Source organism: Lonchura striata, chromosome 1 (genome assembly GCF_050655825.1).
Source record: "Lonchura striata isolate lonStrDom1 chromosome 1, ASM5065582v1, whole genome shotgun sequence".
NCBI lineage: Eukaryota > Metazoa > Chordata > Aves > Passeriformes > Estrildidae > Lonchura > Lonchura striata.
The window spans coordinates 76,585,509-76,604,274 of NC_140703.1; the positions used below are offsets into that span (position 1 = coordinate 76,585,509).

An 18,766-nucleotide genomic window follows, 5' to 3' on the forward strand; every position below is an offset into this window, starting at 1 on the left:
TGAGGAGCCATTGAAACACTTAATATACAGGTACAGGAAGCAGAAACATTGATCTTGTAAGCTGCAGTTTGGAATGGGGAGGAAACACATAGTGTCTCTGAAATACTAACTAGATAGTGGGTTTTCCCCTCCTTTTTTTCTGACTTTTTTGATTCTTATTATCATGAAAAGGTGACCCTCCAATTATAGAGAGAGTTATTGACAGTGTCTAATGCTAAATGTAATAATGTGTTCTGACTGCTAATTTAAGATAACATGATTTTGTTAGCTTACATACTTCTGTTACAGTATTTTGCTAACAAAACTGCTCTGTTCTTCACAATTTTGGAACATAAATTGCAGCCTGCAATGAAGTGTAAATACGTTGTGCAGATATGCTGATGCAACCAACTTGGTTTGCTTTCACTAATTCTTCATGTATTGTAAATTGAAATATGGTTTTTATTTAAAGTGAGTTACATGCCTGATAAAGGTTATAGGCCCCCAGTTCTGCTTTCATTGACAGTCACATTTATAAAGAATTTCTTTTGGTTTACATAGGTGATCCTGGATAATCTTAGACCTAGAGTTAAAGGACAGTTCTGCCTGTGTCCTACAAGGCAGCACAATGTTAGCTGTCTGTGTCAGAGCTCTATTTGCTGGGCACGCAGAAATAAAGATTAATAAAGTATATTTGAACTAAGCATAAATAAATCAGTCCAGCTACTCACAAGCAGCTGATCTTTGGAAAGGGCTACTGCTGGTTTTATATAACTTCTTTTTGGAGGAGAACCGTGGAGTGTTTTCACTGAACATAAATGAAACACCTTGGCATCCACTGAAGCAGACTTGGATTGGGAGAGCTGGCAGCCCCTCATAAGAAGCAGTTTTTGTTGAACTGCCTTTGAAGAGTTTGAAGTGGCAGTGCTGTGTTCTGGCTACAGGGTAACTTGGCTGAGAACATTCGGATTTCCCCTGACATTAAGTCATTTAAAGTAAAAAAAAAAAACAAAAAAAACCAACCCAAAAACAAAAACAACAACAAAAAAATCTTTTCTTCCAGCTTCATTCAGGAGGAGAAACTATTTTTGCTGCCAGACTTGCTGAGTGTTAGTCCCTCATGAATGGAGAAGCAGAATTAAAACCATTTACAATTTCAGTAATTAAAGACCAGAAGACACAAATTAAAAGTATATTAAGTAGCTCATATTTAATGGGCTCTTAGATTTCATTTTGCAATCCCCAACATGCAAAATTATGAAGGAAAGCACAGATAATTAAACGTTGATAAGAAATGAGAACAGAGTTCTCAAGAACTTGGACAGGATTACTGATTTTGATAAAAGCAGTATTAAGAGGAAGATACGAGTCTCAGTCTTGTGAAAGTTGGGGACTGTGACTCCTAAAATCCAACAGCTTGAACAGCAGTCTTTTACAAAACCATATGAAAAAAAAACCTTATTATTCAAAGCAGGTTTACAAACTCTTTGCATTTTTGTCTCTTACCTTGCTCTTGACTGTTTGTAGACTCACAGAATGGTTTGCATTGCAAGGGACTTTAAAGATTATCCAGTTCCACCCTCTTGCTATGGACAGGGACTCTTTCCACCAGACCAGATGTTCAAGGTCCAATCCAGCCTGGCCTTGAATACTTAGAGGGATCAGGCGTTTCCCCATGGCAGTGGTGCTGCATGGTGCCAAACCAAGTGGAATTGTTACTTCAGTATCTCCAAGTTGTACTTCAATTTATATATCACAGAAAATTACTTCCCTTTTATTTCCAGCATGTAATCCTTTGTTTTTTTTTTCCTGAGGAGGCTACCACTACCTTGCTGGTGGGTGTGCATTCTGTGCATCTGCAGTTTACATTTCTTCTTCCTCAATACCACCTGCTTGGGTGTGAGACAAACTCTTATATTCCACAAGTTTTCTTTGAATTGGATTTCTCCTTTTTGAGCTTGAAACAACTTCCAACTCCATCTCTTTTGAAAAATTATAGCTGCAGATTTTTGTGTATCACCTGAAATTTCAATTTCAGTTTTGAATAAAATTTCTCAGAAAATATCATTAGCTGGCAGGTCTATTTGAGATTTGTCTTACAGGGGATTCTAAATTGTTTAGTAATTTTAGCAGGTATTATTCTAAGTGTCTGATTTTCTAGGCTTTTGTTCACAATCTTTTCCTCCTCACTTGTCATGGACTTCTCCTGCAAATTCTGTAAAATGCTTAAGCGTAGGTATGAATCTTGTAATTTGCCACTGTAACTCCAGAATTTTCTTATTTTCCAGTGTCTGAGACATATTGTTAGACTCAAGTAGTCTCAGATAAAGAAGACAAAATTTGGAAAGAAAGCAAAGAAAATAATACAGAATTTCTTCATGGTTTTTCTGGGTTGAAAACCTGGTACTTCACCAGTCTCTCCTCACATTAATGATTGCATATTAGCATTTTTCCTGTTCTGAAGGAAAAGCAAATGTTTATTACCTCATGCTTGCTCTCCTTGTTTTCAAAACCTTGGATTTTGTCTTGATAGGAAATACTTAAATCTCCCATGCCATGTGTGCCCTCTCATATATCAAAATACAGGGTTTTTTTTTTTGAAACAGAAGTTTGATATTAAATGAGCAACTGTTCCAAGAAAAAAAAGAAAAAAAAAAAAAAAACCACACCTAAAACCCCCCAATAGAAAGCTGCTGAAGTGCTTGGGAATACTGAAATACTGATGCTCCCTCTCGTGGTTTAGTTGATAATACAAACCAGGGAAACTATAGCAGTGTAATGCATTATTTTCCTTGATCAAAGTCTTTGGTATTTTTGATTAGTAATCTGGTACTGCAAATGCTGGCAACTCATCAAAAATCTGTTTCTAGAAGAAAGTATTCCTTTTGTATTTCTAGAAATGAAAATAAAATTAACCACAATTTTATTTGTAACAAATGGATTTCCAACCAGTGTGATATTTCATTCTAGCTTTATTTTAGGGTTGTTAGATTTCAGCTGTCCATTTGCTCATGAGTGTTTGAGCGGATTTAACTGTAAGGAATATGGCAAGTTTGTGATCTGACAGCTAGAATTTAAAGCCACCAGAATAATCACTACCTAAAACATGCATTAAATAAAATCAGATTATGGCATAGCTAGTCACTTAGACTGTGTTGTGCATCAAGGAACGGGAGAAGACACCTCTCTAGGTACAAAACCTCTTGGTCTTTTATTCAGATCTGGCTGGGTATCAGAATCAGGAGTCTGAAACATGAAAGAAACTTCATTTTAAAAGTTTCTTTCATGGGTTTTTTTGGTAGGTTTAGCAAGTACTCTAAGGTTTTGATACATGTATGTATATATTTCTAGGATTTCCTGTAAATGGAGTATGTGTCAGGTGTTAATTAGATTGATCCAGTCTCACAGACCTTCAAGGCATCACTGTGGCCATAGTCCATGCAGGCATTTAAAACTTGAGTCTATTGAGACTTTGTAAATCTAGTTTGAAGTGCATCACAGGACTTTGCATTGTTTGCTTCAGTCATTTGATGTAAAATAATTTTGGTGGAAATGCTGAGGTCAGAAAAAAAACATTTGTGTTGTGGGGAAAAAGAGCAAAAGGTGCAAACCAAAATTGAAACAAAGAATGTGACATATTTCTCATACTGAGTGTCTGAACTTAGAGGATGATGTCCAACCATTATTGCTGTGATGCTCCCATCATTGTCCAGCCCTGTTTAAATGCAAAGGTTTATAATGCTCCAGTTTTCCAAACTGTGAGTAATCATAAGTAGACATTCTAAGGAATCACACCAAGCAAAATCAAAGTGCCATAAAGTTCATGTGTGGCACTAATTGCAATTTAACTGCGTGGTTATTACAAGAGCTTTTAATTAACTCAGCCATCATACTGTGGCATACAAATTGTGCGTAATAACAGCATGCTGACTATAATGACAATAGGTTTGTCTGAACTGTGAAAATCAGGAATTTTATAATTTTCTGAAGTTTCATTTTATGCTTTTAAATACTGTGTGGGTATTTCAGAAGGTTTCAAAAATGGAAAAAAAAAAGATAAAAAGTCCTAGCAAGTTGCTGAGGCTTACCTGTTTTAAAATTTTGTGGAAGTCTTTAATTCTTCATGAAATTCAGTGAGAGTTATCTCACTAAATTAGTTTTCTGATGACTTTTCTGTTTCACTTTTCTATTCTTCATCCCATTTGAGGATCATTCTTTACACTCTTTTGGTTTTGAAGCCAAGAAAAATGCTGTTTGTGGAAACAATCAGAGAAAATCCCATTCCAGTGACACTGGAAGACAGTAGGAATACATTCTGATCAGATATTGCTGCAAAATGGTAATTTATTACTTCAGTAGAGTAGTAAGAACATTGCTCTTCTCTCAAAGTTACAATTCCAATCTCTCAAGACTGGCAATAATAGCACTGAATGATTTCTCAATTGGAGGGTTAATTTTGCAGTGCAAAGACTAAAAATTAGGAAACAATGTAGCTAATGGCTATAGTTGTACTTCATAAAACATAAGAAATAGAGCTAGGTGATGTTACACTTATAACATATACTTCTTCCTGTAGATATAAATAAAGCATTAAAAAAATATAAAGCACAAATTATTATGGAAACTGTATTTATTTGGTTTTTAGACTGTCATCAGCCCTGTGCTGGAAAATTAAATATTGGAATGTTTGAGTTACAAATTATTTGGCTCACAGACAGAACAGGCACCTGAAGGCAAGACAAGAGTACATGATATTTTCATATGCACAAGTTTACTGAAGAAACCAGGTGATAATGAAGACTGGGCTAGCGAGGGAGGCAAAAGTAAATTTGTCTTGCAGAGTAAGTTAATGACATAAAAGTGACAGACACTACTGAGCAGTTTAAAAACCCCAGGCTGGGTTCAGCTGGGTGAGCAATAGGAGCATGGTGTACAGACACAGAAAGAAGAACCAACACCATACAAATCCAGTGATCCCAGAGGTTTAAATATCACAGATATGAGAAAGGTTACAGAGATGCTGACATGACCATTGTAAATGCTGAAGTAGTTCATCCTTCAGAAACTGTCTGAATAAGTGAGTGGCTGCTAAAGAGCGAATTTTGTGCTGCTGCCCTCATTAACAGAACTGAGTTCTCAGCAGTATGATTACTGGCATGCATATCTTTGTGAGAATGGCAGAGGTGTATGTGGTGCTGTGCAAATGCTTTTTGTTAGAATTTTCAGGATTTTCCAACACTGGGGGAAAAAAAAAAGTTCTTACAAAGAACTTACATTTCAGATAATGACTGTTTCTTAATGCTATTTTTATATATAAAGTTTACCCAAGATTAATTTTTAAGAAAGATTTTGTATTTGAAACTGAGGTTTGTATTTACATGTATCAGTGAATGCAAATTTCCTACTATTTCAAATGCATTTCTTGAGACATTGATTCAGAGAATAGAGAAAGATTGTAAGACAATATTTTGAAAGAACTGTTTATGTACACCACACATACTACAAGTATCATCCATGTTCCAAGGCACTATAACTGTAAAAATTAATGATTTTTTTTGTTCACTTTAGTCAGAGCAAAATATAATGAGACTTTACTGTAAATTCAAGAAACATGGATAGTTGTGGATTCTCTTGTTTGCTCTTTTTTTTTTTTTTTTTTTTTTTTTTTTTTTTTTTTTTTTATTCCCTGAAGGACTGTTGCTCATCTGCTCAGGGGCTGCATTAGCCAGCAGGCCACCTCCACCCTGTTTCTCCTCTCCCCACAGGCTCTCACCCTGCAATCAGGCTCTGCAAGTACCTGGACAAGTTCAGATGTACAAGGCACCTGAGACCTACAACACCCTAAACACCCGACCCAGGCCTGTCATGAGACAGAGCCTCCTTCCCAAACATCTGAATCTGACTCTGACTCTCTGTTAAAACTTATTTTTATTTTTGATAAGGTAGACAGTAGCTGAAGAGTGTATGGGGAGCTGGAACTGAGGCAACTCTAACAATCAGCTGCTTTGTCATAGAAGCTGATCATAAGCACAATGCTCCCTGTGTCACATCAGTCAGCATAAAAGAATATGATAAAAGTGAGACAAATAAAATGATGGAAACATTTTGTTTGTCTCTGGTATATCTCCATTATATTGGCATAGAGAGGCTGGTGTGATAAGCTGCTGCACAGGCTGGCACTGAAGGAGCAAATTTGTGTAAGGATGCGTGAAGCACCGAAAAGGTGTAGAGACAAGGGGGGAAAATGGGGAGTCCAGTTAAGCTGGTGGGATATGCTTTAATGTGGGAAATGCTTTACTGGAGGAAATAGAGTGAAGGAGGTTTGAAACTGAATTTGAGGACAAGAAGGAATGTAGTAAGATGCTGTCCAGAGAGACCCTGTCTCTAAGAAGAAACATTGAGATGAACGCCTCAAATGGTGTTCAAAGTGTAATCCCTTAAAGGACATTAGGCATAAGTCCAGTGATAATTGTCTTGCAGGTAAATTTGGGCATGTCATTTGGAGGGGGTCTAAACTATAACTTGGATGACTGTGTTGTGATATGTGAACCACAACCTAAAAGGACTACTCACTTTCAACTTTACCTTCAATTTCAAATCATAAGGTGAACACTAGTTCTTATGTAGTAATAATGCTGATTCTTTCTTCTTTTCACTGACCTAAGCAAGTGCGTTCAGTGAATCTTTCATTATCACCACATACAACATGCATGACAACAAACTCATTAAAATGAAACGTGTTTTATTCTCTTTTAAATTTTAAATGTATTTCTCGACTACCTCTACAGGAGCTCTTAGTTGGAAAGATGGTCCATAAGACTTGCATTTCTCTCTTTAAATGTGCAATGACCTGAAAATTAGATTTATTTGCTGTCTCTGTGCTTACATGTGGGAATATAAAATAGGAAACAGTAATCCTTGTTGTGTAGCATACACACCTTCCTTAACATGGTAGCATTTTGAATATGTTTCTGCTTCAAGATTGGATGTCTGCATTAGAGGCCATATTGATCTTCTCTCTCCCTTTTTCTCTCTAAAAGTTGACTACCTAATGACTATCAAGTTTTCATAAATCACATACAGTATTAATTTTTCTCCAGTGCCAGCTTACATAAATGCATGCTGTTCAGTCTGCTTAATATATCTTGTCAGATGTGATTACAAGCATAACTATCATAACTATCTCCTATTTAATAAATATATGTATATTTCTAATTTTTTTTATTCAATGACTAGGAAGAGTGATGAGATATGAATGTGATGTCCTATGTCATAGAAGATGTTCAATATCACATTTTACAAAGAAGAAAATGAGACTTTGTGTGAATTTTTATCTGTTGACATCTAGATCAGAAAGCTGGACATAAAATTCCTTGATATTTTCAACATCTGTAGTCCAGTATCATTAAACTTACATCTTGGGTCATTACCTTAATGTCTTTCATTGTTATAATGCAAGTTTCCACCATGCTAACTGTCCACTATATATTTGTGTAGCTGGGCTGAGCATGCTATAATAATTCATGAACCCTGAAAGAAGGCACAAAGTTCAATGCATATTAAAAATGTGATTGGGATACATTAAAGAAAAAATGGAATATGCTGATATTCTCTGAGGATACTGATACAGTCTCCATAAAAATACACTTCCTTATGGGAAAAAAACACCACAATCAATAAAATACATGGTGACTTTCTTACACACTTGGTATCCCTTAAAAAGGAATGCTTTTACTACTTTTTTCTACTATAAAATGGCTAATTATATGTTTGCTGCATTCATTATGGATACGGTGTTACACAGTGTCATACATAATTAATTATGCTTTTCATATCTTAGTCTTTCTTGATAAAATGTAGTGAAACTGAATTGAGAGATAGATAACAATTGTTGCTTACATGTGTTCTTTCCTTCTTGTGGCTGTTTTTCCTTTTAGGTGAATAAGATATGTGGCCCTCCTGTAAGAAAGCCTAAACATTCTCCAGGTTGCTCCTTTGATCAGAACAAAGATAATCAAGGGTTGAAGATGTTCTCCAGAGACAGTGAACAAACACTCACCAACAGAAGAAAGTAAGACATTATTTTTGCAGCCAGAAAGAAAGAATACAGTAAGCCATTAATTTTACAACAGACTAGATTATGCTCAATGCAATGGCATGCATTACTAGATAATAAAATCTGCAAAGAATGAAGCATTTTAGCAACACAGTCTACTGTTACATTTTGGAAAGGGTAATTACATGACTCGATTTTGTTTACAGAAGTAATGGACATATGACCAGAGTCATTTGGTGTGATTTAAAGTATTTAGGAGAGTAGATAACATTGATAGAATATGAGTCGTAGTTCTGTGTGTAATTTTTAAAATTACATTTAACTTTACATAGCAGCAGTCATTACTAAATTTGACAAAAAGTAACTGTAGCTTTTTACAAAAAACTGATAAAACAAGCTGATAAGACATAAAAAATTAATTATTTTTCTTACATACCTTTCTGGTGTAAAAAAAAAAGACAACAGCATTTGTGACTAAAAAGTCTTGTTTAAGCAAAACCTGCTGATTTTTTTTTCTCTGGCTCTTTTGCTGGTATATAGTTAACTGAAGTGACTGCAGAGGCTTGGAGATTAAATTTAAACTCATATCAGCATTGCAGGGTGAACTTTGTGTAACTCTGTGAGGTTGGTGTTTGAGCTGCCATTACAGTCTGTGGAAAGGAGAAGTCATTTTAGCTGTGCACATGTCTGTAATCATCCAGTGCCACTCAGGGATACCCTGGGGTATCCCAGCTGATCTTCCGCCAAGAAGGATACAGGTGTCCCATATCATAGGTGTTGCATCATGGAGTTCAAGCCTGACAGAAGTGTTTGGAATATACTCTCAGGCACTTGGTGAGACTCTTGAGGATGGCCCTGTGGAGGGCTAGGAGTTGGGCTCAAAGATCCTTGTGAGTCCCTTCCAAATCAGTAGATTCTCTGATTCTGTGGTAGCTTCCAGCTTTCTGCAGATATCTTAGGTAGCTGAAGGAATCTCAAAGGCCAGTCTATATTTAGACTAGTTAATCAGGTTTTTAATGACCATAATAGCACTCTAAGGCGTTAGGAATGTTGCAGTTAAGATTGAAGGCTCCATTATGCAAATAAAGTACAAAGTTAAAATCAGAAATTTCATTTCTGTCGTAGTGTTTGCTAAAACACAGAGAAGTTTTCTCTGTCCTCTTTTTCCTCTCATTTCACTTTGTAGTGCAGAAGGAAACAGAAGTGAGAGAATTTCAGGGAATAATTGCTCACTCCTGGTAATTGCGCACTTCTGGAGAAGAAAAGGTGCCTCTGAGCTTCAAAGGCAAACCATTCTTCTCAGTGTAAGGCCCTCCAGTTACTAAATAGTGGGAAAAAAATAAAAACAACTCAAAATATAAATAGAGGGCTTTGAAAACATTGTGGTTGCAGAAAGGTTTGCAAACCAGAAGTTTACTTTAGCCAGGACAGATGTTTTTCAGGGAATACGCATTACACGGGTACATGTTTCTCAGTTACATGCAAGTTCTTGATATTTTCTCATTGCTAACACTCTGCAAACACAATAATATATTCAAAAATCCCACTTAAACCAGGACTGTTTCATGTTTCAAAGCACAGAATGCTGTATTGACCTCAGGGAGATCACCTGAGAGACCTTCAGGGGCATGAGAGGCATTGGGCAACACAAAGCAACATTGTTTTCCCTTCCCTTCCCTTCCCTTCCCTTCTCTCTCACCTGTCTGAGATTCTGGACACTCTTCGTGGCATATAAACTCTGCACCAAAAAGGGGAAGGCAAAGAAATTTTGAAATCCATTGATACAGATTCCAGTTTAACAACTTGCTGTCTGCTGCCATCTGCAGTTTCCACCTCCTGGATCACCTCCTTCCTTATTAGGCACAATCACTTTACATTTCACTCTGTATTCCCATAGCAACTGTAAGAACCTCACATGGAAGTGTGACTTAGCAAGTGCTTGCAGCCTGCTCTTAAGGAAGTGCTCTTCTCTAACTCCACCTTATTTACCTCCTGTGGTACTTCAGTTTTCCAGCAGAATGTCCAGATGAATGTTTACAATTTAACATACACGTTGGGTTGCTACTACCTGAACTTCTGAATTATTTTTACCTATTTGACCTAAGCTGGTATTTTTTGGTGCTATTTGGTACAGGAAGAAAAAGCAATTTCTCTGTTTTTTTGATGCCAAAAAATTGTTAGATGAATTTAAAAAAATCTAACAAACCCTTCCATAGCAACATACAAACTTGGAAGTATATAATGCTTTTTTCTCCTTACTGCAGACAGCTTCTAGCACAGAGGATGAAATTGTAAAAGAAAAAAAAAAAAAAAAAAAAGCATTTCTAAATAAACAGATAAAAAGTATCTTCAGCTTCCACTGACTGTAATTGCACATTTGTGGTCAGCTGCCTATAATTACATGCTATCTGGTCTAGAGGATGATCATGTGAAAATTGACATTCATACCGTTTGCCCTTCTAACTATTTTGGTCAGACATCAACAGGGGCTGAAATCAGTTATTACTTCTCTATTAAATTTATCTTTGCCTCAGAACGTATTTACTAGTAAACCAAATGACCTTTCTGTTAGAATGCAATTTGTGACTGCATATTATGACAGGTATATTTATTTATTTTTATTTCTTCTTCAGAAAAACTTCCAGCTGTTCCCTTTGAGAGGACCCTCTAAACACTATTTTTCAGCCAGAGTGTAAACATAAAGCATAGACAAAATCAAAATCAATCCACTCAATGGCATTTGGAGGGAAATTGCAATGTCACTGTGCACACTGGATTCAATTTTGGGTGTGGAGAAATAAAAGATATGGCTATTCATGGCTAGGAGAGTGTGGATGAATCATATTTAAAACCTAATGCACATAGGCAATTATATGTTGCATCGTCAAAATTGACCCTACATGGGATTTTTCAGAGCTGCAGTTTTAGAATTAGTAGGGCACTCACATCACATTTAATAGACATAGTAAATCAAAACCACTGTAGTTTGTGTAAAATATTTGCTCTATTACATGAAAGAACGTATGGCTTTTTAAATGATGGACTGTATATATCACTGATGTTTTATTTGTTTTAATTTGAAGTAAACAATACTGAATAATTAAATTCCCTATAGCATATAGTCCTATGGTGACTAAATATAGGGAAATGTATATACTATTTCTGGCATTTTTTCACAACTCCAGACACTATAAATAGAGTTAACATAAAGTTAACTGGGTTACAGAGCAATGAGTATAAAATTTGGTGGGGCTTTTCTGTGTGACTGCAGGTCATAGATAAGTCAGTAATGTGTCATGTTCCATTTCAGAATGAGTAAGTATTTCAATTTTTCCCAGTAGGAAAGGGTCTCCCAGAAAGAGATTTTCAATTAATAAACAAACACTTAATATTAAATACCACAATTCTGTTAAGAACATACCAACTAAAAAGTAATTAATGTGTTTTGAATTAAGTACAAACCTTATCATTATCTCTGGGCATTTTAAAAATTATTTAAAATAACAATACATAATTTATAACTTACCAGCACAGCACATTGTAGAACTGATACAATCCTTCAGATGGTTATTTAAATCTTTACTAAATACTGAACACCTACTAAACCCATTTTATCTGAATCTTGAGTTGCTGCATAACTTTAAAAAATATTTTTTGTAGCATTTATAAAGATAGGTAGGGAACTTCTTGTCAGCAGTTTTGGAAAACAGGAGATTTATTAATCTGCACCTATTTTTTTATTTGCTATACTTCTTTTTGGAGCATTTTTGCACAGGAGATTTATTAATCTGCACCTATTTTTTTATTTGCTATACTTCTTTTTGGAGCATTTTTGCATCTATTTGTCCATCTATAACATTGCAAAATGCATTACTACAATGCAAGAAAATTTCAGGTTGAAAGAAATAGTTCCTTTTCCAGAGCATATGTAAAGTAGGGGCTTTTTTTAAAAAAAATTTGATCAGTGGGAGTATCAACTTTGTAAACTAATGAAGCGTATCTAAAATAATCAAACTCATCTATTGACAGATCAATTTAAATACCACTGGAACCAGTGGAGAGTAATGGAATAAACACATTCCTTATGTTTTAGAGCTGCACAACAGCAAGGCAGCTCAGTGTTGTTGGTTGACACTGACAATTATTTCTGGTGTCCGTGTGCAGGGAGTTTATCAGGCACCTGCGGCCCTACCGAGCCTTTTTCGGCGGCCTGGCGGAGCAGCTGTGCGGGAGCGAGCTGGCGGCTGCCGATGGGCTCCGCTGCTGGAACGGAGACGATGTCGTAAGGAGGTAAATTTCTGCCTCACTTCTGTCTTGTTTCTGTTGTAAAACAAATTTTGCTAAAACAGCTTCTATTCAAGTCAAGTATGGTGTTTCCGTGTGTCAGTGTCAACATTAGTTTGAAAAATAAAAAAGCGTGGGTTCCCTTCTCTTAGGCTTCACCTGTACGCAGTAAATAAAATCTCCCTGGATCTCTGTTTAGAAAAAAGAAAAAAGGAATTCCAATGTTCGTCAGACATTTTTACTTCAAATTCACAGCACCTAAACATACAAAAAACACATAAAACTGGAAAAGAAGCTGGATTGGCATTTACAAAATAAGTGTTGGACAAAAAAGAATATAGATTTTTGTTTGAGCTTGGTCTTTATAAAATGCTCCTTTTAATGCAGTATGTGGTAAGAGACTCAAGCTTAAAACCTTCTCTGGCTGTGAAGTATAAAGTAAGCTCTTATTATATATTGTTTCCCATGAGAGAACTAAAACTTAAGGTGAAGATAAAACATTTTAAAAGAGAAACATGTATTTTTTATATATGCAGCAGCTTGGGAGACATCATTCAGCAGCAGTGGCAAAGAAGAGATAATAAACTGCTACAGTCCTAGATGTGTGTCTCCGGAGTCAGTGTATTACACAGCTTATAACACAGAAAGATTTTTAGAACTGATCTCTGTGTTTTTGCTTTATTGCTTTTATCAGCAAAACAAACATTTCTCTGAGCAGGAAATCCTTCCCTTCCTGATGACAGAGACCAAAAAAATAAAAAGTTTGTTGCAGTTATTAGTAATAAAAGTCATTATGTTAATGTGGTGTGGATTAGTAGGTAGTATCAAAAGTCATATCAAAGAAGGCTGTGATGAGAGGTAGTAAAGTGTGAGACAGCAAATAGAGAGAGCAGTGGGCAATATTCACCTTTAGGAATTTCTAAAAAGTTAGATAGGAGCTGTCATTTATTAATTGATACATGAGGAAACTTAGTGACATCTTTTTATCAAACAGCTACAGGCCCACTTTTCTTTTTCTTCTTGGGCAGTCCTGTGCTGTGGCAGCACCAAAGTCCAGTGAGTGGTTGTAACTCCCTTGACAGTCTCACTGGCAACCTTTGTCCAGGGATTTCAACAGTCTTCTGAAGATGCTGTGTTCCTTCTTTAGGTAACTGTATTTGAGATTTAATTTCAACTGTACCTCCTTGCTTTTGTTTTTCTGACCATTCCCTGGTTCACTTAAAGTAGTACTACTAAATATTTCAGTAACAATATAAGTGAGGGTCTTATAATGACATATTCCCTGAGATCAAGTTTCTTCTGTCATAACTTGTGGCTGCTTATATACTTTCTATTAATAAATTAGATATTTTCAAACCTTTCTTATTTTATCATATGATACTGTTATGCTGTATCTATTATGTTATATGGTTATACTATTACTTTGTTTATACTATTACAATGTACTGTTTGATTTTGATTGATTAGACATTAAGGTCCTGATAAAGAAATCAAATATTCCCTAAATTTTCTAAATTAATTGTAATTTTAAAAGTAATTTAATAGTTATGCTAATATATATATAGGCTATATATATGCTTTTATATATATGTGTGTGCATACAATACATTTAATATTGGATCCACCCAACGATATAATGGGTGACAAAAACACTGTATCTTAAAAGTAAGGAATAACATTTTGTTATTAGTTTAACTTAAAAATTTCCTTAACTAAAATATTTTGTCATTGTATATATATTAATGCATATATATTTATATATTTGGTTAGTAAATGTCAGTGTCAGTTTCCTGAAAGAGCTGAGATGTAGATAGTAGAAGTACAGAATAACTAAAACCAGAACAGGAAACCCTGAGTTGCTCTAGATTATTAAATGAAGCTGAGACCTGCAGATTGGTTCCTACATCTCAAGTCCTCTGACTGTACACTAAATACATTGAGGTACACAATCTCCTGTTTCACTATCTTCATGAAGGCAGTCAGATCTGTCCTCTTCCAGCCCTTCATTTTGCCTTCTTATGTAGTCAAAATGCCCTTTGTTCAATTGTATTTTTTTATATTTGTTCTTTTGTAACTTAAGCGGGGAAAGCTGTCCTGCACTTTGGCCAAGATAAGTGTTTTTTACTGTTAGTATTGATATTAGAGAAGTTATGACCGAGGAAGAAGTGTTTAGTATTTGCTTTTATAATGGCTGGGATGCAGAGCAAGCATTTAAAATATATTCTGCTTAAACATTAGCAAGATTTTTCTGGTGACAAGGACAAAAATAAGTAGTTTTATTGTCTAGAATCTACATAAAGAAGGATTTGTAAGAATAGGCAAGGCAGGCACTGAGAAATGATGCAGCAAAAGCTGATTTATCTTAGCAATGTGGAGATAAATTTGATAATTTCTTAAAATCTCCTCTAGCCCTATGATTTTGAAACTAGGATTATCTAAATCCTGTGTTGCTCAACTTCTATTGTCATGATGCCAGGATACTGTGACATTTTAGAAGCAATAATAACGGAGCAGGCATCATTGCTTTTCTCTCTAAATGCTGAAGAATCCATACACTCACTCTCTTTACTCTTTTTGTTTCTCCCCATATCCTGCCTGCCCATTAATATAATAATAAATAACAATACTGATGAACTCATAAGTGCATCTCACCTGTGTTTCTGGCACTGATGGGGAAAGGTCTACATTGTTCAAATTAGTTAAAGACAAATAGATTTTATCTGTTTTTGCCTTCTGTTTCAAAAACATGGGCCATAAATTGCTGCTGATGACTGAAATTTGGGCTTGACATGAGAAAACAATATAATGAACTATGTATTGCTGGTGTATTAGGACCTGAGGAGATTGCTTAGACTACTTGCTGTATCTGTGTTTCAAGCTGCAAGTAGCAAAAAGCCCTGAAGACAGAAGACAGATGAATGAGGAAAAAAAACTTTGCAGTTTTTAATTTTCCTTTTTTGTGCATCTTTCTGAAGGAAGCATTTCAAAGGTTTTAACACTGGCAATATTGGATATCAGTTAAGTCTTACAACCTTTGCCTTCTCTAATGCTATCCAAGAGATTACCAAGCCTGGATGGGAAAAGGTCAGAAAATGAAAAATGGTATTATTGAAATGAAAGCTTACTTAACAGTTTACATTTCATACAATTCAGCTGTTCCATTTTTGGTGTAAGCCTTCTTTTTTTTTTTTTTTTTTTTTTTTTCCAAATCACAATGCCATGGAAATATGGCCCTTGATTCTGCAATTCTAGAAATTGTTTTGGGTCTAGCATTCCACAAAGTACAGGCTCATGCTTTCATCAAAACCTCAGACCAGGATTCCCACATTCCTGCATTCATGTCTAGCAGGATCAGTAGTGGCCAGGACTTGCGGGAGGAAGACCACTCTGATGAGGTCTGTGTCACTGCAGCTGAGGCACAAGACATCTCAGAGGAGTCTTCAGTCCCTCCCCTGTCTTACCCAGTTGTGTGGCTGCAGTGGTCTAGCATGAAATTGAAATTCAAACTTCCCTTTCAAAGCTATAGCCAAGTGTTATGATAAAGTAGCTGGAGTTTAATGTTATAGGATTCATTAAATTCAATGGAAAAAGAGGAATTAAAATTAATAAGTTATGCACTACCAAAACATATGAGTTTAAATTTTCAGTGGCATCTTAACATTAAAGCTAAAATAATGGGAGCTATGTAAATAGACTGAGATTGTTCCACTTGACAAACATAGAGATTTAACTAACATTTATACAGCTTTGGTTGTCCAGAGAGCCTGGCTAGAATGTGAAGAGAGATAAATTAAAAATACACAGAGAGAGCATAATATATACTGTATATCCTTGGACCAGCAATTTAACTGAAATAAAAATAGATGTGAGTGAAAAAAATAGTAATATTTTGTGTGTTGAAGGATTCAGGAGTAATGAGATTATTAAAAACAGCTAATCAAGTTTTGAAGGAAGAGTTTCATATAAAGCGCATATCTGAAGTATCCAAATTAAGAGAAATTAAGCAGCATGATTGATTTTAATTGCTGAGCAAATCATTAAAAAGTGATTATAATAAGCATCTCTCATCAAATAAATGCTTAGCACATAAGAGCAAATGCACAGCTCTTAGGCTGGGGAAATTTTCTCTTTTGGTTTTTAAATATTCTAAAAGTACTACAAACCAGTTCCCATTCTTACCCAACAAAAGAAGATAAATGGTTATATAAGGGAAATTAATAAATTGATTTCAATTTCCTTCTATTTGGACTAATCATCACTTTTTAAAACAAGGAAAAATGTAAACTGCTGTCTAAGACACCACTTGACACCTATGCAAAAGATGTGCCCGAGCAACTTAAAATGCAGGAACATCCCATTATGGATCTTACTGCTTTGCCCAATAAGCTGCAGCCAACAAGGACTGGAGACAGATGATAGAGGAAAAACAACTGTAAGCTTGTACTTCCTCAAAATATGCAAATTTTTGTAAATGCATGACCCTGAACTGTGAACATTCAATCTTCCCATGAAGTCAAAACTTCACACCACTAGCTTTCCACAAGAAGAGAACCAGAAGTTTTCAGATGCCAAAGAACTGAGTCAGTTTGAGAGGCGCTTATGATACATATTTCAGTGTCAACATAGCAAAGACATGAACTGGCATAAGATCTCTTAATTTATAATAATTTTGGGGCTTATTTCCTATTTTGCTGTGAGTTATAATAGTAAAAGTCATTCCTGCTTTAATATTGGTAATATCTAGTCTCGGTATATGCTTAGATAGGTCTTGTGTCGCTTCAGGATGGAATGGATTTAATTACATAAAACCAGCAAAGTATGTATTGCAGTTGATAACCTCAAAATAAATAATCCACTTTTCCTTTGTTTGCTTGAGCAAATATATCATTTTCTGTAGTGTTTGCTCTGGAATCATTGTACTTGTTTGTCGTGCACAGCAAAGCCTCTAACAGAAGGGTTCTGACAGTGGAGTGGGTGAATTAATTTCTATTAGATTGGTAATAATTTACAAATTGTATTGACTTTTAAAATTAAAAACATGATTAGCACCATGTTAAATAAACTGTAGCATATTTAAAGTCACAGAAGACTATTCAAAGGTAGGCATGAGAAAGAACAGTAACAAAGAATATTCCAAGTTTTAATTATTTCATCATCATACCTTCACTTTGGAAGGTATTTGCTTTTCATTTTACACAATCATAGAAAAATAGGAAGCACAATTAGTGATCTGATGACTCTTAAAGGTTTTCTAGGTGAATTCTACTTTACTACACTCTATAACATGAAAGAATGGAGGCAATAAAAATAAAAATGTATTGTATCCTTTTTGTATAACGGTTAATATTAAAACCAAGGAAAACTCATGCAGGAGACTTTGATGCATAGTTCAAAAATAAACCTTGCATAGCATAAATAACTGTGAATCATAGTAGATTATACTAGACAGAAAGTTTGTGCCTCATTGAAGTTCTTATAAAAGAAATATCTTCTTACTGAATTCAACTTAGATATACAGGTTCTGTTTCAAATAGTAAGTTTAGTTATATTTTGCAGTTTCACGCACTGATACTCTGAAACACTTTATATTTCTAAACCCGAGTTATTTATCACCTTTAGCCATGGCAATTTTATACAGTACCCTCAATGAGTTATTTAAACAATATTTTGGGTTGTGAAATATTGTCTATGGGGTCTTCTTTTGCTGTAATGCCCACAGCAGTTTTCTATAAACTCTGCAACTTTAGCAGTCCAGAGAGGAGACTTCAGTGTAATAATGTTCAGCACTGCAGCTTTTACAGATGTTCCTTTCAACCTTCTTATTATGTAACCTCTGCTGAAGACTTTTTCTCCTAACATCTATAGGTCAGATTTTCATTGAGCATCCTGCACTGACTGTGAGTGGGCTTTTGAAACTGAGATTGTGCTGAGGGTTTTGCTTTTTACATTTTTATAGATGACATAGATACTCAAGCAGGGTGCCTTTAAAGATCTGGAAATTGGTTGGGAGATTAATGTGAAAACCACAAATTTTTCCTATGAGTCTAATTGGGAAACTTTGCAGAAATTTTTTCTTTATATAAGAAAAATTTTCGTTTTGTAATCCTATTTTGATGAATATTCTATAGATTTTTATGTGTACAGATTGGTATTTTTGCTGTAATTTATACAATACAGATGATAAAAAATTGTATTCATATAGTTTTATTAATGCATTCAAAACTTAGTTCATTCATTTTTTTTTTCTAGAAAGAAATATTCTTTCCAGTTTTATGAAGTATTTCTTGCTGCTTTTGTAGCCAAAATAATCATTAGATCCTCTCTAATGAAGTAAAACTAATCTGCCATTTAGAACAGTTAGTCTATGAGCATGTATTCAAAATATCATTTTGTCCTTCTTAATAAAAGTTATGGTTTCTTACCTTCTTTAGCAGCTCAGTTTCTACT

At 35.1% G+C, this 18,766-nt stretch overlaps 1 protein-coding gene across 1 annotated transcript in view; it reads left to right on the forward strand.

Moving 5' to 3' along the window:
* Nucleotides 1–18,766, forward strand: part of GPC5 (glypican 5) — a 231,515-nt gene that overhangs the window by 92,570 nt on the left and 120,179 nt on the right. Inside the window, 2 exon segments of the mRNA XM_085588453.1 lie at nt 7,917–8,050; nt 12,200–12,325. Coding sequence (XP_085444579.1) covers nt 7,917–8,050; nt 12,200–12,325 — 260 coding nt within the window.